The sequence below is a fragment of the Delphinus delphis genome, chromosome 8, assembly GCF_949987515.2.
Source record: "Delphinus delphis chromosome 8, mDelDel1.2, whole genome shotgun sequence".
NCBI classification, from domain to species: domain Eukaryota; kingdom Metazoa; phylum Chordata; class Mammalia; order Artiodactyla; family Delphinidae; genus Delphinus; species Delphinus delphis.
Genome location: NC_082690.1, coordinates 62,989,903 through 63,015,467, shown reverse-complemented (window position 1 = coordinate 63,015,467; position 25,565 = coordinate 62,989,903). Strand labels below are relative to the sequence as shown.

The 25,565-nt window shown below is 42.4% G+C and overlaps 1 protein-coding gene across 1 annotated transcript in view; it reads right to left on the bottom strand.

Annotated features, from left to right (window-relative positions):
- Window positions 1-25,565, bottom strand: part of SYT9 (synaptotagmin 9) — a 183,756-nt gene that overhangs the window by 108,606 nt on the left and 49,585 nt on the right. The window contains exons 2-3 of the mRNA XM_060017302.1: window positions 15,746-16,100; window positions 7,767-8,313 (exon numbers count right to left, since the gene is read on the bottom strand). Coding sequence (XP_059873285.1) covers window positions 7,767-8,313; window positions 15,746-16,100 — 902 coding nt within the window. The remainder of the gene's footprint in view (window positions 1-7,766; window positions 8,314-15,745; window positions 16,101-25,565) is intronic.

The following is a 25,565-nucleotide window of genomic DNA, read 5'->3' as shown; positions in this document are numbered from 1 at the left end:
ACATATATGGAAGAAAAAAGGCATTACGAATAATAATAGAATTACAGAATATCATGGATGCATATACGAGAAAAACCTATTCTAGTCCAGGGCTCATATAAGAGTCGTCCAAGGAAGGGGCATTTAAGCTGGGATCTAAAAGCTTAGTACAAGTTAACAAGGAAAAAAAGGGGAAAGAAAAGTAAACCAGCATAAAGGATAATTTTGAGACACGTTTTCATGAACAGACTGAAATGGCTGTTGAAAAACACTCCTAAGTCCTGCTTGGCCATGATTCAGCTGTGTGACCCTGGCTGACTCTCTTAATGGCCCTCCACTTCAGTTTTATGTGCTAAATGAGGATTTTAGATTACAGGACCTCTTCAGGCTCTTTCTCGTATTCGATTGCAAGGCATTTAACATATATTATTAGTTATGTTAATAAATAATAGATATATACATACATAGATTATTATTTAGTTAGTACAAGTAAAAACTGCTCTTTTGAACAGGCTTTGAGCAATATAGAACACAGTATTTCAAACATAGGGTGGATGTTCCAAGTAAAAATACTAGATTACAAAATCCTTTTTAACGCATAGCAGGGCTGATAGAACAAAAATGGAATTTTTCAGTGCCAGAAACAATGAGAAAGCATGAATCTACAGAGGTAAGTAAGTTGTGGAGCTGGAGTTTGAATGGAGGTAAATGTGAATCTCTGGTGGCTTAGTGCCTGAGTTTTAGCGGACTGAGGGAGAATCCTACATAAAGGTTGGAGTCCTCAAGACTGAGGGTCACATCCTTAAAGGACAAACAAAACAGAACTTCTGCCTAAATAAGTAGACATTGGAAATACATCCTGTCTTGGACTTAATCTAGGTAAAGCAAGAAAAAATAACCCCTTCCAGGTTCTAACCATTAATAAAAGCCTGTACTTACACAGTTGCAGTTTATATCCAGCCTACTTCATTGTGCAAAAACCCGCAAGCTCAAAATTTAAAGTTATTCCATGTCGGTAGTTTGCCTAGGCACCTGGTAGAAGAAATCACAAGTCATCTCTGAAGGAATGCACTTTAAACTCAAAGCTTGAAAATGTCTACTGATAAAGTTCTAAGCTAGATGAGCTCACAATCACAAATAACTAAGTCCAAGAATCAACAATGCCTGATGAGTAAGAGTTGATGGAAATTTCAAACAAGAGAATCAGAGATGCAAAGATTATAGCTACTGGCATTATAAGCAGCAGAATATAAAAATGCCTATGTATGAAATGGTAAAAGAAATTAAAAAAAGAATTAAAAGTATGTTAAGAAAAGAGAGGCTATCAAATATATATTAGGCAAATGTGAAAATGCAGCAAATAACACTTCTACAAATGGAAAGAAGTAAATGACTGAGACTTTTCCAGAACTGATAAAAGGATACAATCTCAGATTCAGGAAACTCAATAAATCTCAGTCAGGGTAAATAAAAATAAATGCCCACTTATCAATGTTATAGTTAAACTATAAAACGCTAAACAGGAAAGCAAGATCTTGAAAGCAGTAAGAAAGAAAAGAAACATTACATACAAAAGAATAAATATTAGACTAAACGTTGATTTCTCTGAAGCAATTGAAGGTCAGGAAACTATGGAATGATCGTTTTACAATCAGAGTAGCTGAGAGTTTTATGCCCCACACCCCAATTTTTATACCCAGAAAAACAGTCTAAGAACAACAGCAAAATAAAGACATATTCAGGACTATGGCTTTCAGTTGAAGGTTACGGCCAGCCTATGGGTACTCCAATGAAGGCATCTAGGGGAATAAACAGCCCAACCTCACTCTCTCCCCTTCCTTATTTTCTGAACTAATCAGAAGCCAGAGACTAAGGGAGCCCTTTTCAGTTTGAAGAAAAATAAACAAAAACCCCCAAAGCCTCCAGGGGCCCTGAGCAGGAACAAATGAGAGGTATCCAAAATAATTCTCCCAGATAGTTTTATAAATCAAGAATTACCTTGATTCCAAGCCAGATAAGAGCCATACAAGAAAGTAAATTACACATATCACTCATGAGCACAGATGCAAAAAATGCTAAACAAAATAGCAAACCAAACTCAGCAACGTATAAAACAGGCAACAGATCAAGGCAAGTCTGGATCATACTAAGAATATAAGATTGACTCAAAATTAGAAAAATGATCAACCTAATTGACCAAAATAGTAGGTTAAAATGAAAAAAACCCAAAAACTCACAAGCATAGCATTTGATAAAGTGAATGTTTGTGATAAAAAGGCTGAGTTAAAGGGAACCCTTGTACACTGTTGGTAGGAATGTAAATTGGTGCTGCCACTACAGAAGACAGTATGGAGGTTCCTTAAAAAACTAAAAGTAGAGCTACTATATGATCCAGCAATCCCACTCCTGGGCATATACCCAGAAAAAATGAAAACCATAATTCGAAAAGATACATGCGCCCCTATGCTCATAGCAGCACTATTTACAATAGCCAAGAGATGGAAACACCCAAGTGTCCATCAACAGATGACTGGCTTAAGAAGATGTGGTAAACATACAATGGACTATTACTCAGCCTTAAAAAATAATGAAATATTTCCATTTGCAGCAACATGGATGGACCTAGAAAATATTATACTTAGTGAAGTCATACAGGGAAAGATAGATACTATATGGTATTACTCATATGTGGAATCTAAAAAATAATACAACTGAATCTATATAAAAAATGGAAACAGACTCACAGACACAGAGAACAAAATTATGGTTACCAAAGCGGGGGCAAATTAGGAGTATGGAATTAACAGATACAAATATTATACATAAAACAGATAAGCAACAAGGATTTACTGTATAGCACAGGGAATTATATTCAATATCTTGTAATCACCTATAATGGAATATAATCAGAAAAAATAACTGAATCACTATGCTGTACACCTGAAACTAACACAATACTGTTAATCAACTATACTACAATTTAATAAAAGGCTTAGTCAACTAGGAATAGAGGGGTACATTCTTAATATGATAAGACAACCATGATACATCTGTAGCAAAATCATATTCAATGGAAATGTTAAAGACATTCCATTTAAAAGGAATAAGTCAAGGATGACTACTACCACAATTATTATTGAGCATTGTAAGGGAAATCCTAGTCTGTGCACTAAATTAAAAATAAAAGGTATACGGATTATAAAAAGACAAACAAAACTATCGTAACTCACATGACTGATTATCTACAAAGAAAATTCAGAAGCATCTATAAATTATAAGTAATAAGTTTTAAAAGATTGCCAAATAGAAGATAAATATATAAAATTTAAACTGCATAACTATATAGCAACAATAGAAAATGCAATTTTAGAAAAGATACTATTGAAAATAACAAAAAATAACATACCTAGCAATAAAACTAACAAAATACATGAAAGACATCCTCATGTAGAAAATTATAAGCCTCGAATGAAAGACTTTAAAGGAGAACTAAATAAATGGAGACGTGCACTATGACCATGAATAGAAAGACTCAATATCACAGAAGATGTAAAACTTCCCTGAATTTATCTATAGACTTCATAGAAGTCCAAACACCAGAAAGAAATTTTAATTTGACAATCTGATTCTAACATTTATGAGAAAAGTCAAGTAAAAGCCAAGACTGAACTGAAGAAAAAGCAGGCTGGATAATTTTCTCTTCCAGATGTTAAAGCTTATCATAGAATGATACTAATTTACAAGTGCTATTGGTAGAGATACTCAAATAGAAAAATCGATAGAAAAGAGAATCCAGAAACAGACTCTTCATATATAGAGACCTATACAGGACAGAGCATACACTGCAGATTATTGGGAAAATATGCCAGAAAACTGGTTATCCACATAGAAAAAGAAATATGGGTGTCGTATGGACTGAATGTTTGTGCCCCTCCAAAATTCATAAGTTGAAGCCCTAACCCCCAGTGTGATGGTATTTGGGTCCTCTGGGAGGTAATTAGGTTTAAATGACATCAGGACAGTGAGGCCCCCACGATGAGATTATTGTCCTTACAAGAAGAAGAAGAAGAGAGACCAGAGCTCTGTCTCTCCACCATGTGAGGACACATCAAGAAGGCAGCTACCTGCAAGCCAGGAAGAAGGCTCTTACTAGGAACTGAATCTGCTAGCACCTTGATCCTGAACTTCTCAGCCTCCAGAACTGTGAGAAATAAATTCCTGGTGTTTTAACTACCTAGTCTATATACTTGGTTATGGCGGCCCAAGCTAATACAGGAGGCCTATGTTACATTGCACAATGTAATTGGATTCTGGGTGGACTAAAATTATAATTAGGAAAGGTGGAACTTTTTTTTGTTTTGTTTTGGTTTTTTGCGGTACGTGGGCCTCTCACTGTCGTGGCCTCTCCCGTTGCGGAGCACAGGCTCCGGACGCGCAGGCTCAGCGGCCATGGCTCATGGGCCTAGCCGCTCCGCGGCACGTGGGATCTTCCCAGACTGGGGCACAAACCCACGTCCCCTGCATCGGCAGGCGGACTCTCAACCACTGCGCCACCAGGGAAGCCCCAGAACTTTTAACCTTCTAATAGAAAATACAGGAAAAATATCTTTATGACATAGGGTAAGAAAGGATTTCTTGAACAAGACAGAAAAGTGCTAAGTTACAATAGAAAATATTGATCCATTTTACTACATTAAACATAAGAACCTCTATTGATCAAAAATACCATCAAGTGAGCATAAAGACAGCTATAAATGAAGAGACTATGTTTGCAATACACATAACCAACAAAGGATTACATCTAGACTATATAAAGAACATATATCAGTCAACAGGAAAAAGAAAACTATAGGAAAAAAAAGAAAAAGTGCTGAACAAACATTTAGCAAGAAAGGAAATGTGAATGACCAATGAACATATCAAAAGATGGTTAACCTTGGTGGCCAAGAATATACAAATCATATTCCATTTTACGTGCATGCACATGCACACATATTAAACAATGCGGCAGCTGCAAGAGTTGGTGAGACTGTGGAGCATTAGTAACTGTCATACCTCACAGTGGGAGGGTCATCTTGTACAGCCACGGTGGAAAAATGAACTCGGCATTGCCTAGAAAATTTGAACACGTGTACTTTTCCTCTATCAGGGCTACACCCTAGAGAAATTAATGCATCTGTGAACCTGGAGATGTGCATAAAAATGTTCTCTGCAGTATTATTCAGAATCATAAAAAACTAATCACAACCCAATATCATCAGTACAAGAGAGCTAATTTGTGTATATAACACAATGGAATTTTATACAGTAATGAAAATACATGAACCAGAGCTCCACTCATCTCTATTGCTAAATGTCAAAATCAACGTGGACTGAAAAAAAAAAGTCAAAGAAGAGCTATGAAAAGCAGAAACAGACAAAACTGAACAATACATTGTCTTACAAATAAAATTCAGGATAGTGGTTTCCTCTTGGCAGGAATGGGCTGAGAGAATGTGACAGGGGAGGACAACCCAGGGGTCATCAGCAAAGTACTTGGTGGTAGTCTGCTCTTCAGCTGAGGGATGGGTCGTGACTACTCTTTTAATTTCCCTCATTAGTCTGTACGTGTGTAGCATATACACTGTGTGACATATATGCTATATTATAAAAGTGAAACCTTGGTAAATCTCAGACTTTCATTCTCAGTCTCTGTACAAAGTCACATGCAAAAAAGCACAAACAGCCCCAAATAGCAATTTTTAAATGGAATTTTTTTTAATGGCAGATTATGAAACAACATGTAATTCCATTCCCAGGACCTCCTTTCTCCTGCTAGCCATCCAAAGGCTTAGATCAATGCTCAGAATATTTATTGTTTGCCTGAGGAAACAACTGAGCATTTCGAGGCTTTTAGCCTTATTGGTTTTCCTCCTTGGAAAATAATTTCACATTCTCCTCAACTCTGTGGAAATCCAGGATTCTCCGTCACTGGATGGAAAACTCAAAGTCACAGGAGAGTGCTACAATGGCAGTGATCTCAGGGCCAACAGGTCTCTGCAGGCTGTCGTTCTATATTCTCATCCCACGGGAAACAGCTCTAAGAGACCTGCTCACCAGGGATCAGCCCTATCCAGATTTTTATCAGCCACTGTGCACTCAGTGTTACTCTTTCCACAAAGTCTTCAGAAGGCAACTCACAGCAGGATCCCTGCTGAGATTTCTGATGACCACTCCAGCTATTATTTTACGGAATCCATTAGTCAAAAAATATAAAATGATGTCACGCACTAGATGATCTGACCAACCTCTCTCTACCGACACTCATCACTGTTGGCCAGCAGTATCTCAGGGGACTTGGTAAGTGAGACAGTTCATTCTTGAGCCATTCATCCCTTAATATCAGCAGTCTGCCCATTTTGTTTCTTTAAAGCTTCTAAAGCTGCCTTCTGATTCTGGCGATTGGGATTTGGGATACAATCCTTGCCACCCACAGCATCCACTTTTGGGTTTACAGATATCACCACCTTTTAAGTTTGAAGAGATCTGTTCCTTCCCCAACCTCCCATATCACCTTAGTTTCACCATCTGATGTTCTCTGCGCCTTTTCCAGTTCCTTCTTTTCTTTCCTCGTCATTATGATAAAGGCCAGCAAAACTCCACGTTCCACTTTGCTTATTTGAGTAGCAGGACAAAGCTGGCACTGGTAATCTCATAGGATGTGAAGGCAAGGTGTCCCTTGGAATGTGAGTCCCCAGTTCACAAAAGTGGCTGAGATGAGAGAGTATCAGTGTGGGTATTTGGTCACTGGGAAGAGATTTTGTGTGTTTTCCTCCTGAGCAGAGTGCGAGTCTTTCACTGAATGGGCTCCAAACTCAAGCTAGATCATCACCCGAGCGGAGCAAGGGTGATGGTGCTTGCTGGCTTGGATGCCAGGACAGAGAAAGAGAACGATATCGCCTGCAGAGGATGAGCTCACAAAGCTGCCTGAGCCAATCTGGACAGGGAAACGAAACAAGTGGCCTTAAAATATCAGAGTCCCCTAAGATAGTCCAATTTTCCTTTCTATTTCAGGAGCATCAATACACCTCTGCAGACAGTGAAAAGGATGCAAATGGAGTAAGAACATCACTGCTGCAATATGATGTTTAAATGTAAACATGGGTATATGGCAACACTTCTGCCCTCTCTCCTGAGCTCTAAATAGGATGTGACCTTGTATAGATTAGCTTTGCCAATATCTGTAGATCTTTTCAGACGGACCTCCTTGTAACTTTGATTCTGTATTTAAAACTATGGTGCCAACTCTTCCCAATCATTCTCACGTCTGGGATTAAAGCTGAAGATCTGATCGTGGGAAATGCTGCTGAGCTGACCTGAGAACATGGCAAGAGCTTAATGCTCTCAGCGAGTAAGGCAACGGTCTCTCAGCTGCAGATAACAGTTAACAGGATGCCAGGATCCATTTAGCACAAACAACCTAAGAAAGCTCTAAAGAAAATGAGGTAAGGAGGACAGATAATATCTAATGCCTATTAGGGAACTGCTTAGAATTAGAAAGTAGAAAAGGGAGAATGTTATTAATATTGCCTCCATGAGTAATTCTCGGAAACTGCAAAATGAATATTGTGAAAGACTTGTTTCTGGAAAGGTACAAGGAGGTTTGAAGCGACAGCTCTAAGTACATTGAGATAAATTTTATACTCTGCCACCCCCAAAATAAAATAAAATAAGGTGTAAGTAATCTGTTTGCATGCTGACCGAGAAGCGTCCTTCCCCCAACCAAAATGAAGAAATGTTAGACTTACATTGGTGACATATTCGATGTCCTTCCAAAGGATGCACTCCCTGGGGAAATCAGCCAAGTCTAAGAAGTGATCCACCACCACTTGGCCGATTAAGTCATGGCGAGAGAACCTGTCAAAGTCATAGACAGAGAAGTGAAGCTTCCGAGCTACAAGGTCATTGTAGGGAACCGGAAACAAAAACACTTCATCAAACACAGGGTTCAGGGTCTTTCTGTGAACTTTAGTCTGGTGTTTTGTTTTCCGATCGGGAAGCAAATAGATCTTGACATAAGGATCTGAAGTCCCAGAAAAGTCCTTGGCGGGCAAATTGACAGCTTTGTGAATCTTCACTATGAGTTGCTCTAAGTCACAGTCATATTTTAAAATGAAGTTCAGCTTCCCACAGGCTTTGCTGTTACTCCTCTTCCCATCCTCATTATCCAATGACCTCTGCTTATATAACTCCGGTTTAATTCGACCAATTCCAGTCAACTGTTCCTGTTTTTGAAGCTGTTGGATATTGAAGTCTGGGTTTGACAGGTTGAGTTGTCTTCGGATTGAATTATGCCTTGAGTGAAGAGCAAGAGAGAACAAAGTTATAACCTCATTAGCTCCAGGTCTTTCAGAAACTTGTGCCTGGGATGTAGGTAGACTGATGAACACACTGTTAAGAGCTGAGACCTGTGGGCTTTTTTTTTTTTTTTTTGGCCTATATTCAAAATGCTCATCAATGCAAGTAAGCTGCTTCCCAAGGCTTGAAGCTCAAAACTGAGGCCTGGCATCAGGAGATGAACTTACTTACACGTGACCTCGGAGCTTTAAAGGTTTAATGCACTTTCTAAACTGTCTAATATGCCATTAAAGAAGCTTATCCAGATGGTGGGAGGTAAAGATTTGTACAAACTGGTTTAAAAAATAAAATGATTCCCCTTGATATACAGTATCATCCTGAAGCTGAAATAGCTAGGTGTTATCTGAAAAAGAATGGACCTTCCTCTAAATTACACAGAATTTCCTGTCACTGGCTTTTAGCCTACTAAGGCTGCATATTCTTACTGGGTCAAATCAAATCATTTCATTATGAGAACACAGTCTTTGCTCTTCTGGAAATGTACGTCACAGGATGTGTCTGCTTGTAGGGGACTCTGTTGACTCTGACAGGTGCGAGTGCCAGCTCCGTGGCTGTGCTACTGCTGAACCACGTGAGTGATGAGTGATGAGAAGGAAGGGTTGTATTTCTTTAACAAACACTGAGGGTATAAAAGTTAAAGGTAAGCTCCTATAAATGTATATAGGGATTCAGTTAGAGAAGGCTGGAAACTGATATTTGCAAATTAAATATTTGCTATCCGAATCTACTCTTCACCCTATAAACTTATTGGTTTGGGTTAAAAGTTTCCCTGAAATTCTCTTTGCCTTACCTTGTGTGGGTCCTCACAAACTGGGAGAAGTCGTCATTACATACAAAGTTGTCTTGAAGGTTATTTTTGTTTGTTTTTAGCTCAGAGTTCAGAGCCATTATATTGTATTTTGTGCAGCCTCTCAATAACCTTAATTAAAATAGCCTCTCTCCACCAGAAGGTGAAAGGGAACAGTCAAGCTGTCTCTGAGGGGTTGGCAAATAGTTGAAGAGGCAGAGTAAAGATCAGAGTTTGTCTTCTTTTCCTTTCTTAAGACTACTTTATGAAATAAAGACATAAAAATGGGATTAATAGGCCCCGAAACGTGTTTGAAATTATTCTCCCTTGTCATACAGATGCTGTGATGCCAAACATTCCTCTTCGTCCTAAAATACCCCCCTGACTACTCATCACCCACATGGTACAACAAGAGCACAAGCACAGGGCTGTCACTTGAACCTGTCACAGCCAACACAGTCCACACCCAGACACACACATTCCCACATGTGCGAAAACTGTGTGGTGTGAATGTTTCTCTTGTGGGATTTAAATTTCTTACAGAGAAACCCACCATCTTAAGTTTTCTCTGGATCTTCTGATTTTTCAGGGGGGAGGAAGAGACTCAGGGGAAGGCTGTTAGGCACCTACAACTGGTTCTCTGTACTAGTACAGCCAGGTCCGTCCCCTGCCTAGATGTTGAACCTCTGTAGTGCTAGAATAGAGCTTTAATCCTGCTCTATTGGGATCTCTGGGCAGAAAGGTCTGGCAGGGAGCAGCAAGCATCCAGCCATATGCAGAGGCCATAAGTGGCTGGTACCAGCTCCAGCTTCCTCTGCCGTTGATTTTTCTCTCCAGGCTGGATTCAAACAAGGGCCCTACTTGAGCCTGGAGTCAGTTCCCACCTACAATGGGCCATTCTGAGTGCTATCTAGTTAGTCAGGGGTGCAATTTAAATACTAAAAGTACACCTTCAAAACCAACTAGGGGTCTGGAAGCCAACTACCTCCGCTGGATCTTAAGAAAGAGGACATTACTGCAATTCAACAAATTTGAATGTGTGAAGCAAGGGGTCAGGTAGGGTGGAAGAGACAGAGGGGCAAAGCCTAGTCACTGCTTTCAAGGAAGTGCCTTGCCAGGAGTAGACAGTCATACACTGACTATAAATCAGGGCAGAGGGGGATAAGAGCTGACCGGAGGTTAGGGAGAGGGAGAGAGGAAGGCCTCTGGCTAGGGAAACTGTCAGGGATGAGACAGCACTTGAGCCAAGCCTACCTACTTAACCTGGCCTCAGCCTCCCAGCTGATGCTCTACCTCAACAGGGAAATTAACTAAGTTTTCCTCTTGGCTCCCAGCTCTCCAGCAGGATGGGACCTTCAGCTCTTCTGTCCCAGCAGCTTTCACCTCATACATGCCCATATCTTCCATTCCAGGCGCTATTAAGAACCAGAGCTCAGAACCTCCAGCATCCCTCCCATCGCTGGATTTCCCCTGCAACCATGGACAAGTGTATACTCTTCTACCCTCTCTCATCTCAGGGACCCCATCTCAGAGGGGAAACTTGGCCTATCCCTTCCCTGGTTTGGGGCACCAGTGTTTACAAGGCTTCAGGGGGTCCAAAGACAAGAAAGACAGAAGGACATTGTGACTTCAGAACCATGACGGGTTTCTTTACAAAGTTCGAGTCACGACAGGGAAATCTGGAAACAGGAGAAACAGGCCTTCTTGGAATCTTCCCTTGTGATGGAGAGGAGAGGGCTGGGTTGTTCTGAACCACCAACAGACAGAAGAAGTGGGAGTAGCAGATAGACACAGTTAACTGACTACAAGGGCAGGAGGAAATGGGAATCTGAGGCTTTCTTGGTTCTGGGATTCGGAGGCCTTTAGAGTGAGTGAGATAACGGAGATGCAGACATCAGGCCTTGGACGGTGGAGGTGTGGGGTTAAGTGCAGCTGGATACACTGAAGCATGTCCTGCTCCCACCCTCCCCCAAGTTAAAAAAGGCATGAAACCTTGGTGTCATCGTCAAATACTTTATCCCGTTACTAAAATGAGCCTATGTCCACCAACACTTTCTCTAAAGTAGCTCACATCTCATGCCTCTTTGCGTTCCCACTGCTTCCAGTTGAGTTCAGGCCCTCACCATCACAGGTCTGAACTGGAGCCCTATATCCAGTCTTCACCCCATCCCACGCATCTTATACACTCTCGCCAGATTAATCTTCTAAAGAACAATCAGCACTTTAATATGTGTAACTGGTGCTCTTTCGTGTATCTCCCCTTTCAAGGCCAGGGCTATATCCTTTCTCCCTCTTTACTACCAGCACATAACACAGAACTTTGCACACAGCAGATGTTTAATACGTGTGTCTACAGTAAATATACAAATGCCATGGACATAATAGTTTCTGATCATTAAAGCTCAGTAGAGAAAATACACATTTACACCTGGTTTCAGGGTCTCATGGAAGCTGAGAGAGGTCTAGGCAACTTCCATTTTTGAAGCTGTCAGTTCATTAAAATCTGAAGAAATAACTAAAAGAGTAATTCAAAAAATTATGTTTTAAATGTTTACATCTAACCAATGCTCTCAACACATAAAAATATATAGCTTAATAAAACTGTGCTTCTCCTAGAGTAATTGCAGCACTTAATCCTAGCGGGCCACTTACTGGAGTTGCGGCCAGTAATGGGACTCAAATTTAGAAGACTCAAATTGTCTTCTTCTTTCAATTCTCTCAGAGTATTTCTGCGACTCTAAGGATTGTTTAATTCAGAGACAAGCTCAAAAGTCTAAATGTAAGGCTCTGAGGAATGTGAGAGCTGGGACAAGTGACCTTCCATCGGCTTCACACCATTACACGCTCTACTCAGTTTATACTTTTGCGCTTTGCCATTTTTGTCAGCAGAACATGAGGAAAGTGGCCTGATATTGATGAATGTACTCTTCAGTCATTCATGAAAAATTCCACTATGTGCCAGAGGCTGCACTAGGGGTTAGATATACAGGGAGAAGCAGAGCAGATATGGTCTTTGAACTCACAGAACTCATAGTCTAGAGCGGGGTATAGGCAATAAACAAACAATCTAGAGTTAGAAATAGACTTTAATCCTGTGAAGAAGTGAAAACTTGTGGGAAAATAAAGAGTGGGAGGGAGTGGAGGAAAGAACACATACTTCAGATAGGGTGGTGAGGGAGACCTTTCTGAGGAGGTGACACTTTAGCAGGGACATTAAGGCTGCAAAGGAGCCTGGCATGGCAAAGGAAAAGGAAAAGCATTTCAGGCTGAGGGAATAGCATGTGTGAAGGTACCAAGGCAGGAAAAGTCAGGGATACTGAAGGAACCAAGAGAGAAGCTAGTGTAGATGGAATGTGATGAGCTTTTCCGCATAAGGCCTCTTAACTGAGTCCATGTTAACAGGGTCCTCTGGGTTTGTGCCACATGGTGGCCTGGCTGGGAGGTGAGGCCGATAGCTGACAGAAGCAGACTGTGGCAGTATTACACAGGCCTTAACAGACCTGATAAGGAGTTTGTGGTGTGGAAATTGAAATTTTTATAAAGCTAAAGTATTTTAAAGGAAATGTGAGAAGACTTAAAAAAAAAAAAAAACAGATTGAACTTTCATTTTGGGACATGAATCAGGAAATGGATTAGATGGCCTTTCAAGGTTCCTTCTATTTTGAGGATCCAGGGATTTTCATGTATTTGGAGTCCTCTCATATATTTGGAGACCTCTAAAATGTTCTGGTATTGAAAAGTTCTAAAAAAAAAAAAAAAATTCCACATTCCCAGGATATTAGGTCATTATACAAAAGGGATTTCATCCAAATTGAAAGGAATTAACAGGAATTTTGGAGGGTTCTAATAGTAACTGAGCTAACCAGAAACAGAATGCAAACATGCTTGATCTTGGAAGAACAAAAGAAAGTCATCCTGACCAGAAACATTCTTAGAAGATGGAGCAAAGCTCATCTTTAGGACATTCCAAAAGGCAGTGGTGGGAGCCACACATATCCAAGCTGAAGAGGCCAGATGACAGTGGGACTTCCGATGCAAACGCCACGGCTGAAGCTGTGCCAATCGCCATGACAGTGGGGAGGCCTTCACTGGGAGTCTAAGCTTTGTATGCTCTGGGCTGAGCAGGTGCCCAGGGAACTTTGGGACAAGTGATAACAGCTGCAGGAGGGAAGCAGTAAGAAAGAAAGTGACAGCAGTGAGAAAGTGAAGATCATAATGAGAAAGAAGGGAATAGAAATAATAACTAGCAGAGCAGACTGTTTAGAGCCATCTCAGCAAAGAGTACCCTCCCTTTCCCCAAATATGGTATGAAAAATGCTACTTAAAAAAGAATGTTAAAAATGTTCTGGAGCATCAAGGAAATTTCATTCATTTTACCCACTCTGTCAGTAAAAAGGCTTTGTGTGTGTGTGTGTGTGTGTGTGTTTATAGCACCACCCTAAAGAATTAGAAGACCACACCCTGCTTATTATGGAAAGACCATGAGTCAAAGACGTGTATTTCCAGACATAACCCATAAAACTAGGTCAGCAGTAATTTAGATAAGAATGTCTGAAATGCGAAATGATGCAAATTATCAGTATTAGGTCAAATGCAGCTGGAGAGAGTTTAGTTTTCTTATGGTAGTCAAATATTACCAAACTTGGTTTTGGCCATCAGAAGAGAAAATTTAATTGCACGACTCCAAAACTAGAATAAGTCTAAATGTAAAATGCATTTTACAGGGATAATTCCTTCCCTCTCTCATTTTAGTTTTCTTTTTCCTTCTACCCAGTTTCTACAAATCAGTGGTGAAGATAGCTACAGTTTTTAGCTTTATATGAAATCTATTTTTTGATACGCAGGTTACTTATACATTTTCCTAGGATAAACGTTGTAATAATTATAGTGATATGATTGTCATCAATTCATTAGAATTATGGCAGAGTCCTCAGACCTATAATCTAACAAGAACACAGTACTATCACTCTGTCTTGATGGAACCCAGATCAGAAAAATGAACATGCAGAGTCAAACCAGATAGGAGACGATTTCAATGGAGACCCCATCTGAAGGCCCTCCTTACTGAAGTACTGAAAGGATTTTATCGTGAGTTTGCACCACTGCACAAACTCCACGGCAGCATCAGACAGAGCTCCAGTTATATTTAAGTCTTAAATCTGAAGAGAAATCCTGATGATAAAATCTGAGGATTTCTTCTAAATCAAATGGCAAACAACCATCCATTTCCTCACGGAGGAATATTTTAGGTAAAGCTCTCTAATTCAGAATTGGAAATGATGCTAAAATAGCTTTCTGAAAAAATTAAATTATAAACTGTCATATTCCATCCTACTTAATGTGAATGAGCAGAGCCTCTAGGATAAACTTGATTAACATAAAAAAGGGTAAAATCTTATTTCTGTTTCTAGAGAACAAATAAAAAAGATGTAAAAAAAAAAAAAAAAAAACCCCAAACTGTGCTTGTACTTTCCAAATAACAGCATATGCTGTTCCCCCAGCTATCACTCAAGCAAATATTTTCATTTTAAAGAAAGCTGCCTTCTGGGTCTCTTTTCCTGAGGTCTCTTATTGAGAGTGAAGTTTTATATACAGTGATTCCCAACTGGCTGCTTAGCCTCAAAGCCACCTGTATGCATCTGAGTCTTGGGAGAGGCAGGTCTCGATGATGATGATGATGATGATGATGATAGCAGCACTGAAAACAAAATGGCAGCTCAGGGTGTGGAGCAGGTGCTAGATGCAGGCCTGGGCAAAGCACATGTGATGCACATGGTACCACCTCATTCTCAAAACCACCTATCACCGTTCCCCTCTCACAAGACGAAACAGAAACAGACGAAGGCTAAATAACGTGTCCAATATCATACTTGTAGGTAAAGCTAGTTCATTGGACCCCAGAGTCCTTGCTTTTTAATCACCGCACTGTATTATTTCTCTACTGCGCGAGAGCACAGAGCACCCAGCCCATGGAAAGACAGTGACAATGGGCCTGGGTACGCTGGAGACCTTGCAAAGCCTGGAGGTGGACGAAGACCCCCAGCCACTGTGTGGACTCTACGGAGAGCCTGTGTGTGACCGCTAGGCTAGGTCAGAGGCACGGAGAATCAACTCCATAGCACTACGAGAGCAGCACGGAAGAGTGGGTAAAAACTTGGGCTCTGGTGTTGTTTGAACCGGGGTTCAAACCCTGACCTGGGTGCTTACCAATATATGACTTTGTTTCTTAATCTCCCTGACTTAAGTTTCTTCTTCTGTGAGACGAAAACGATAATAAGATCCATCTCACGCAAAGTTGTGAGGGATAATAAAATAATACACATGAAGCGCTTAGACAGTCCTTGACATGGTAAGCCTTAGCAATGCTAACTATTGCTGTTATGAGCTAAGTACAGACTAAGCAGCGCTCAGGAACCTCACAGGAATATAGGAAGCATCAAGCTTTCCCATATTCATGTCTCTGATACCTAACGGACACGTGACAGGTTACAGGCTCCTCGGCTAGTCAATGCTACTGCTGCCAAGAGAAGGGAACAGGGTGGTGCTCGCCCTGCATCCAGAAAGGAAGGGGGCATTACTGACCGAGCTGATGAGGTTGTTGGCTCTGTGACTTGGCGCTGTACGCGGACGCCATGGGCACAGTTCTCCCGGTCCCCTGTCTGGGTCGAGAGGGGAATGTCAGGGGAGGTGTGGCTGATCTTCATGGAGGAGTCTGGACAAGGGGTGGGAGGGTCTAGGAAGCCCTCGCTGTTCTCCTGCTCGTTGGTCTCTGTGTCCATGTAGTTAAGAGGCTCCTGGTTGTTGTCTTTGCTACCAGAGAACAGGCCTCGTTCTCGCCACGGAACCCAGCAGAGTTTCCAAGACACGAAGAGAGACACGCCAAAGAGGGCGAGGCCACAGGCGGTGACCACAAGGGTCAGCAGGCTCACTGAGATATCTGCAAAGAAGCAAAGATCAAAGGTCAGTGGGATTGCTCCTCCCGTGCCCACCCACTGCACGGTGCGGGCAGAAAGACCCTCTCACCCACGCATCCGTCAGGAGTGATGGCAGAAGGCCAGGCTGGGCGTGCTGCTGGGCCTCCCGACTCTGAGGCAGGGGCAGTGAGGACGCAGGGGCAACGAGGACGCAGGGGCAATGAGGACGCAGGGGCAGTGAGGACTCGGGTACGAGCGCAGAGGATGGAACACGCAGCCATGTTTAGAAACAAACAGCCTGCAATAGCAAGAGACAGGGTGCGTTCAGGGGACCAGGAATGCCCTGCAAGTCAACTGAGACCCGGGCCCTCGGCAATGCAAATCATTGATATTCCGGGAGCAGGATAGCTTCAACTGTGCTTAAAAATTCCTCTGTCATATGGGGACATATGTATATGTATAACTGATTCACTTTGTTATAAAGCAGAAACTAACACACCATTCTAAAGCAATTATACCCCAATAAAGATGTTAAAAAAATTCCTCTGTCATCTCAGAGAGCAGTATAATATAAATTTGGGAATTGTTTAAGTAACATATTTTTTTTTTGCGATACGCGGGCCTCTCACTGTTGTGGCCTCTTCCATTGCGGAGCACAGGCTCCGGACGCGCAGGCTCAGCGGCCACGGCTCACGGGCCCAGGCGCTCCGCGGCATGTGGGATCTTCCCGGACCGGGGCACGAACCCACGTCCCCCGCATCGGCAGGTGGACTCCCAACCAATGCGCCACCAGGGAAGCCCAAGTAACATCTTTTTAAAACAAGAGAAATCAGAGTGCTTTTCCCCCCCTCTTTTTGATAGGAACTTTCAACGGTCTAAGCAAAATGAAGCTCAAGTCCTCCCAAACCCTCAAGAATACCCACCACCTGGTGGTCAGGTGCCCAGGACCCGGGGACGATGGTCATAGTTTGGGTTTCCCCAGTAGCAGAACTGAGACAAGTATTCAAGGGCAAGAGGTTTATTTAGAAGGTGAAGAAAACTCATGTAGGGAAGTAGGGAAGTGATCCAGGTAGGAGAGTAGGGAAGTGATCCAGGGGAGTAAGAAAGCAGCCAGTAAGGGGGGCTTTATCAAGCCAGTTACCACAGTGGGAGGCCAGAGGTTAAGCTGCTAGGGAGGTTCCACACGCTAGAGACCAGGGGACTGGGTTATTTATAACATCAACCCCTTCAGCCATTGATTTGAGGGCAGCTCTCAAGGGGCATTTCTAACCTGCAGCATGGGTGGCAAAGTAAGTTTCTGTGGCCAGAAAATTCCCACATTTCAAATAAATGCAGGGCTGGCCTTGGAGGTCAGCAGGCACGTGCTCAAGTGTTAACGGAGTGGGGTTTTGGTGGGGGCAACAACATCTGCTGTGTGGACCGCAGCCCCATGGCCTCAGCTAGGGTCCAAGGCAGCGCAGTGTCCGGTGGCTGTGCACCCAACTCTCAGAACAAAGCCCAACCCTCTTGAGGCTTCCACCACCCTACAGTAGAGCCAGGGAAGCTGAGGCATCGACCTGAACTCATTCCTGGCACTGTGGTGCTACAAACTCCTCCCTTTAAAGGACACCCCTAACTGCCCTTGCTGGGCTCCATTACATCCTAGAGCCCCAAGGATTCTCCCCAGGTTCTGCCTTTACTGTCCATCATTAATACTTGTATTACTTCAGCCAAAGTTTTCTGGCTGTCCATTCCATGCCAGGGACTGTGCCAGGCTTTGGAGACACGATGGAGAACGTGATAGACACACTCCTACCTTCACAGACTCATATTCTAGTGAAGGAGAAAATTAGGACTCAGGTACTTAATAGCCACAATTTCAACGATCCACAGCACACGACAATCCATGACATGAGGCAGGTTGCGTCTCTGCTGAGGCATATGCACGTGAACCCGTCCCGCAAGTCCCTTACCTACGGAGTCAAGCTGACCCCCTACTGTCCGTGTGCTTTTCAACATGACTCTGAAGGTACTTGACCATTCTTATGACATGATAAAACAATTTCTTCATGAGAAATTGCTCTTGACAGAAAGCCAGCTGCCAGGGCTGCTGATGGAGCTACCGTATCTCCTCTATGCCTCCCAATCTATCTTTGCCCTTGTGGCGAAACAATATTATGTTTCTGTTTGGAAACATGGGGGTTCCAGCTTCAGCATGGGTAACTGAGCTCAAAATCTTTGCTTATCTCATTTCTCTCCTTAAGTATCACTGAAATGGGATATGCAAGCTATGTGACTATGGAAAGCAAGTCCAGGTACCTTCTATCCATCGGTGAACGAGTAATGCGGAGGAGTTTCTGGGATTGTTTTAAAGGAAAAGCCGATCAGGGCTGAACACTTAACACAGGCAAATGAAGGAACACTGAGGGAAAAATAGAAATTAACAATCTCAAGTGCAGAGCAAAAAGGGCAGGGATGGGGGACAAGGAACAGAGTCAGTGGGGGCAAAGTACAGGGCCCCAGAAATCACACCTCATGGAGCCCCAACTTGAGGGGGAGGAGAGCACGGTTTGGCCACAGGCTCCACGTGGTTCTGAGAGCTCACAGAGCAGGATGGAAAATTTGTTGGTGAAAACTTCCATGACAGGCGGTAGTACTGGGGGCACAGGGAAGCAGGAGGCCCCTCCCAGTTAATCAGGCTGCCACAGCAAACATCGGCCCCCACCTCCTCCAACGAGAGCGCCACAACACAGCGAAACCCCTTAATACGTTCCGTAATCCAAACAGAGGCAAAACCCCCTCCCTACATCCTGTTAATCACTTCAGCACTGTCCTGACACAGACACCACTAGGAGAATAGCATAGGCTGGAGGAGGCATACAGCAGAAGGCAGTAAGGTTCAGGAGTGTGATGCGATAATTACATATTATTATTTACCAAATATTCACTCTTCCACACCACAGTGCCCCCTCCAAGGAAGAAGCATAAATCCAAACCCCCTGGCGTTGGTCTTGGCCACGTGACTTGCTCTGGTCAATGAAATATGAGTAGATGTGGCCCACGCCACCTTGGACCAGAGGCCTCTTGGGCTCCCACCTTCTGCTGTGAGAAGAAGAGGTCTTAAATAGGGCTGATATTTCAGCCTGGGTGCCATAAAGGAAGACTTGTGGCACAGGCCCAAAGTCCAGAATGAGGAGCACACTTAAACCTGACACACGGACTGGGGCAGGGCAGAAACTGATCCACAGATCCATGAGCAAAACGTAAATAGTTGATGTTTTATTTAAGTCACTAGGGTCTCAAAGGCGGTTGTCACCATGGCAAAAAGCTGACTAATGAACATGACCATAAAATCTATTGTCCAAGACTAAGATACTTTTAAGAGGGAAAAGAGGCGGTATCAACAATCACATCAACAAGAGACTTCACCCAGGACTGTCCAGGACTACGGGCACCCTGCGTTTAGAATCCCACCTGAGCTGTGGACTCATCAGCTTGGTATAACATGGCCTCTCAGGGTTTACTTGGCGTTGGCAACATGCTAAAAATAAGGTAAATCCTGGCCCACTTCTGCTAGTAACCGTAGGGCCCTGACCCAGCTCAAGAACGATTCCAGCTTGTTCGCTGACTCCCAGCTCACACACCCAAAAAACGCCTTGCTCCCAAGTCCAGTCATGGGGGATCCATGAGAGCAGGGGTCTGGTCTGAGCAGGCATTCAGTGTACATCTGATGCAGCCCACCAGAGGGCCCTGTGACCGCTTCTGTGTTTACTGTGAGTTAAGGCTGTGGCCTGTAAACTCCAGGAGCCGCTAGTCACATTCATAGTCATGATAAATGTTTGTACATAGAGTTACTACAGAAAATGTCTGGCAAATAGCAAGAAGGCCTTTTCCTCATTCACACAAAGGGGCCGTGTAGGTGAGCAGGGGGCCAGGGAGCACCTGCCAGGAGAAACCAACAGCGACCCACACAGCCACACCAACCACTAAGCGTAACAGTCGGAACTTCTGCTTGCAAACAGCTCAGGGTGCCCTCTACACACTCTATTTGTACTTTTCTCTTTTTTCAGAAAGAATTACTGGAAAGTGGCTTCAGAGTCACTAAGGCCACACATACCAGCCACCTCAGACCCACAGCCTCAGGAAAGGGAGTGGGAGAATCCACTGAGAATCACAAAATAGCTTTATTTAGAAAAGGAGTTCTTGCTTAAGTTAGGTGGTAGGTACACGGCCAATTGTTTTATCATTGATCTTTAAACTACACGTATGCTATACATATATATATGTGTGTGTATATTCTTTGGCATTTATGTATATTTTATAATAAAAATGGAAAAAACCCCAGCACATAGCGACATCAAAAAGTTATTATTCTAACTTTTTTCTGAAGAATAGAAAAGTGTAATTGGTCCTTCTGTCAAAGAGGCAAGAGAATAACCAGCTGGTGATTCGGGGATGAAAGGAGGCAAATGGTAACCCAGTTGTGATCCAGATTCCCAGAGGGGTTGCTGCTTGGGGGTGACAGTGCGTGAAACCGTACCCAGAGCTGCCATGGAGAACATCCCTCCAGGGAAGATGCGGAGTGGGGTGCCTGATCGTCAGAACGCTTTTCTGCTGGCTACTAGCCCTCACCACAGGACATGAGGTACTGCAGCACTATCCCTGGACACCAGACACAAGACACCATGACACCCCTAGACCCAGCAGACACCCAGCTGGACACCTATGATTCCAAGGGGTCCCTGCAAGCCTGAAGGCTTGCTCTGGAATGACCAATATTACTGCCCAAGGAGCACAAAGCTTGAGCGCCTACACTGCATATGGACAGAGGGACAGTAGTTGCCCCGCTGAACTGTGAAGCAACAGGAGGAGTTTATAAACTGATGACGACAAAATCATAGGACAAATGGGCCAAATCAGCAACTTGAAAGAGGCTAACCAATCAAGCTGAGTCATCAGAACAAATGGCACGTGACATAAGTTAATGCGAGAGGCAAATTAATGCCTATACTCAGTGAGACGTTTAAAATAGTGGCTAAGAGGGAGAAGCGTGGTTGCAGCAGTACCCAGAATCCGACATGCCTGAGGTCTCATCTGGTCTAACTAAGAAAAGGAGACTGTAGCCCTAGAATTCCACAGCCAGCCACATTATCACAAGAAGAAAGGAACGGCATTTTCAGCCATCAGTGACTCAGAAAATGTATCATTCACCTACCCTTTCCAGCAATACAAGCTACGGAAATTCTCCAAATAAATAAAAATTTATGTCGGAATAGAGAACCCAAGAAGGGAAGGGCTTTCTAGATAAGATACGTACTTACATACTATGTATCACAAGAATTAGTGATAAGCAAAGAAGATAGTAAAAAGTGTATTAAATCTGAATAATTGCTGGTTTTGAGGTTATGACGTTTAATGAAACTGTTAAGGAAAGCAACGCTTAAAAGAGCAAAGGAATGGTAACTATACACATAAATTCCAACAATTTCAACAGAACGTGGGAGATGGAAAAAGGAAGGAAGTAAAAACAAATTAAATGGCCTACATTGTGAGCAGGGAGAGATGACAGATACTTCAACTCGATGTTGATAAGGAAATATAGGTGCAAATATGTATATAAAATATTTAAGGGAGACTGTGGTTCATAATGATGTATATGCATATATATTTATCCATATATATCCTCTCTTTCCTGACACCCTGCCCCCATTAAATAATATGAAACAAATAAAAAGTATAAACAATCACAAAGAAAATAGCATGGGATGATCAGCAAACAAGGTTTTAAATTTTTTTTTCTGAAAGACAGTATGTGGATGGAGCTGTGGTAGAGGATGCCACAGGCCTCCCCCCGTCCCCCGCAAAATGCAGAGGGAGATACACCTGAGGGGCAGGCAACCCGGCCCACTAAACTCATACAGGCTCAGGACACAGACATTTCCAATGTCGTAGCAGCGAAGACTAAGACGTTGAGCTGAAAACGAGGGCAGTGACTGAAAATCTTCACCAAATACTGTCCAGTCTGGCTAGGGAGAAACCAAGGCAACTAGTATGAGAACCAGTGCCCAGGAGTAGAATCCTCCATATTCTTGAAAAAAATGGAATCCCTTATAATCCCCTTTAAGTAAACACTCCCTCATAGATACACAGCCTCATGGTCAGCTTTCCTACCGCCTCATTATTAAATATGACTAAATTGCAAAGAATCACCAGCCGTACGGAGAAATCTTACAGCGACATTAACATATAGAAGCAAAAAAAATGTTCCCAGAGGAAACAGAGAGAACTCAGGAAGGAAACAGGAACTCTTAAAACATTTCATTCACAGGAAGTTTCCACAATGTATTTCCATAAAATAAGGGTGGATGACTAGTAAATGGAATGGAGAATAAAATAAGACAAGTTTCGTAGGGACAAAATCGCATGACTGCTAAAACAAATAGAAAATTCAAAAGAGGGTAAAGTCAGGGAACATGTACCTGAATAGGAACCAAAGATTCAGGAAACTTAGGCAAAACAAATATGTGCTATACAGTATGTACCCAGGAAGTCTAATAACTAAGTTTTCCAGAAGGTTAGGACACAGAAGGTGAAGGTAAAAATCATCAATTAAAAAAAAATTCCCTAGAATTGAAGGACCAATTGATAGGGGTCCACCGAGCACCTATAGTAAACTAACCCTACCTTAGGCCCTTTGGAAATTGTGAAATTTCCAAACATAAAAATCAGAGAAAAATCACAAAAGCTTAGGAGACCAAAAATAATATGAACTCAAAGACATTGGAACCATACCGGCATTGGACTTAAAAAATAGATAATGGAATAATGCCTGCAAACTTCTGAGGGAAAATTACGATCAAGTTAGAATTCTATACCCAAACACACTATCAATCAAGTGTGAGGGCCAAAAAAGTCACTTTCAGACTTACAAGAAGTCAGAAAGATTACTCTCCAGGCACCTATCATAGGAAGTTATTTGAGGATGAATGTGTGAGATTAAAATGAGATAGAACACTCCCTCTTGCGAGAGCACTGGAATCACAAATAACTGCTGAACAATCATCGACAGGAAGACACTGGAACTAACCAAAAAAGATACACCACATCCAAAGACAAAGGAGAAGCCACAATGAGACGGCAGGAGGGGCACAATCACAGTAAAATCAAATCCCGTAACTGCTGGGCGGGTGACTCACCAACTGGAGAACATTTATACCACACAAGTCCACCCACCGGAGTGAAGGTTCTGAGCCCCACGTCAGGCTTCCCAACCTGGGGGTCCGGCAACGGGACGAGGAATTCCTAGAGAATCAGACTTTGAAGGCTAGCGGGATTTGACTGCAGGACTTCGACAGGACTGGGAGAAACAGAGACTCCACTCTTGGAGGGCACACACAAAGTAGTGTGAGCATTGGGACCCAGGGAAAGGAGCAGTGACCCCATAAGAGACCGAACCATATCTACCTGCTAGTGTTGGAGGGTCTCCTGCAGATGCAGGGGGTGGCTGTTTCTCACTGTGGGAATGAGGACAGTGGCAGCGGAAGTTCTGGGAAGTACTCTTGGTGTGAGCCCTCCCAGAGTCTGCCATTAGCCCCACCAAACAGCCAACACAGGAAAGCTCCAGTGTTGGGTCACCTTAGGCCAAACAACCAACAGGGAGGGAACCCAGCCTCACCCATTAGCAGTCAAGCAGATTAAAGTTTTACTGAGCTCTGCCCACCACAGCAACACCCAGCTCTACCCAACACCAGTACCTCCCATCAGGAAGCTTGCAAAAGCCTCTTAGATAGCCTCATCCACCACAGGGTAGACAGCAGAAGCAAGAAGAACTACAATTCTGCAGCCTGTGGAATGAAAACCACATTTGCAGAAAGACAAACAAAATGAAAAGGCAGAGGACTATGTACCAGATGAAGGAACAAGATAAAACCCCAGAAAAAAAACTAAATGAAGTGGAGATAGGCAACCTTCCAGAAAAAGAATTCAAAATAATGATAGTGAAGATGATCCAGGACCTCGGAAAAAGAATGGAGGCAAAGATCGAGAAGATGCAAGAAATGTTTAACAAAGAACTAGAAGAATTAAAGAACAAACAAAAAGAGATGAACAATACAATAACTGAAATGAAAAATACACTAGAAGGAATCAATAGCAGAATAACTGAGGCAGAAGAATGGATAAGTGACCTGGAAGACAGAATGGTGGAATTCATTGCCACGGAACAGAATAAAGAAAAAAGAATGAAAACAAATGAAGACAGCCTAAGAGACCTCTGGGACAACATTAAACCCAACAACATTCGCATTATAGGGGTCCCAGAAGGAGAAGAGAGAGAAAAAGAACCTGAGAAAATATCTGAAGAGATTATAGTTGGAAATGTCCCTAACATGGGAAAGGAAATAGCCACGCAAGTCCAGGAAGTGCAGAGAGTCCCAGGCAGGATAAACTCAAGGAGAAACACGCCGAGACACATAGTAATCAAATTGACAAAAATTAAAGACAAAGAAAAATTATTGAAAGCAACAAGGGAAAAATGACAAGTAACATACAAGGGAACTACCATAAGGTTAACAGCAGAAACTCTACAAGCCAGAAAGGAGTGGCACGATATATTTAAAGTGATGAAAGGGAAGAACCTACCACCAAGATTACTCTACCCAGCAAGGATCTCATTCAGATTCGATGGAGAAATCAAAAGCTTTACAGACAAGCAAAGGCTAAAAGAATTGAGCTCCACCAAACCAGCTTTACAACAATACTAAAGGAACTTCCCTAAGTGGGAAACATAATAGAAGAAAAAGATCTACAAGAACAAATCCATAAGAATTAAGAAAATGGTCATAGGAACATACATATCGATAATTACCTTAAATGTGAATGGATTAAATGCTCCAACCAAAAGACACAGGCTCACTGAATAGATACAAAAACAAGACCTGTATATATGCTGTCTACGAGAGACCCACTTCAGACCTAGGGACACATACAGACTGAAAGTGAGGGGATGGAAAAAGATTCCATGCAAATGGAAATCAAAATAAAGCTGGAGTAGCAGTACCCATATCAGATAAAATAGAATTTAAAATAAAGAATGTTACAAGAGACAAGGAAGGACACTGCATAATGATCAAGGGATCACTCCAAGAAAAACATACACAATTATAAATATATGCACCCAACATAGGAGCACCTCAATACATAAGGCAACTGCTAACAGCTATAAAAGAGGAAATCGACAGTAACACAATAATAGTGGGGGACTTTAACACCTCACTTACACCAATGGACAGATCATCCAGACAGAAAATTAATAAGAAAACACAAGCTTTAAATGACACAATAGACCAGATAGATTTAATTGATATTTATAGGACATTCCATCCAAAAACAGTAGATTACACTTTCTTCTCAACTGCACACGGAACATTCTCCAGGACAGATCACATCTCGGGTCACAACTCAAGCTTTGGTAAATTTAAGAAAACTCAAATCATATCAAGCATCTTTTC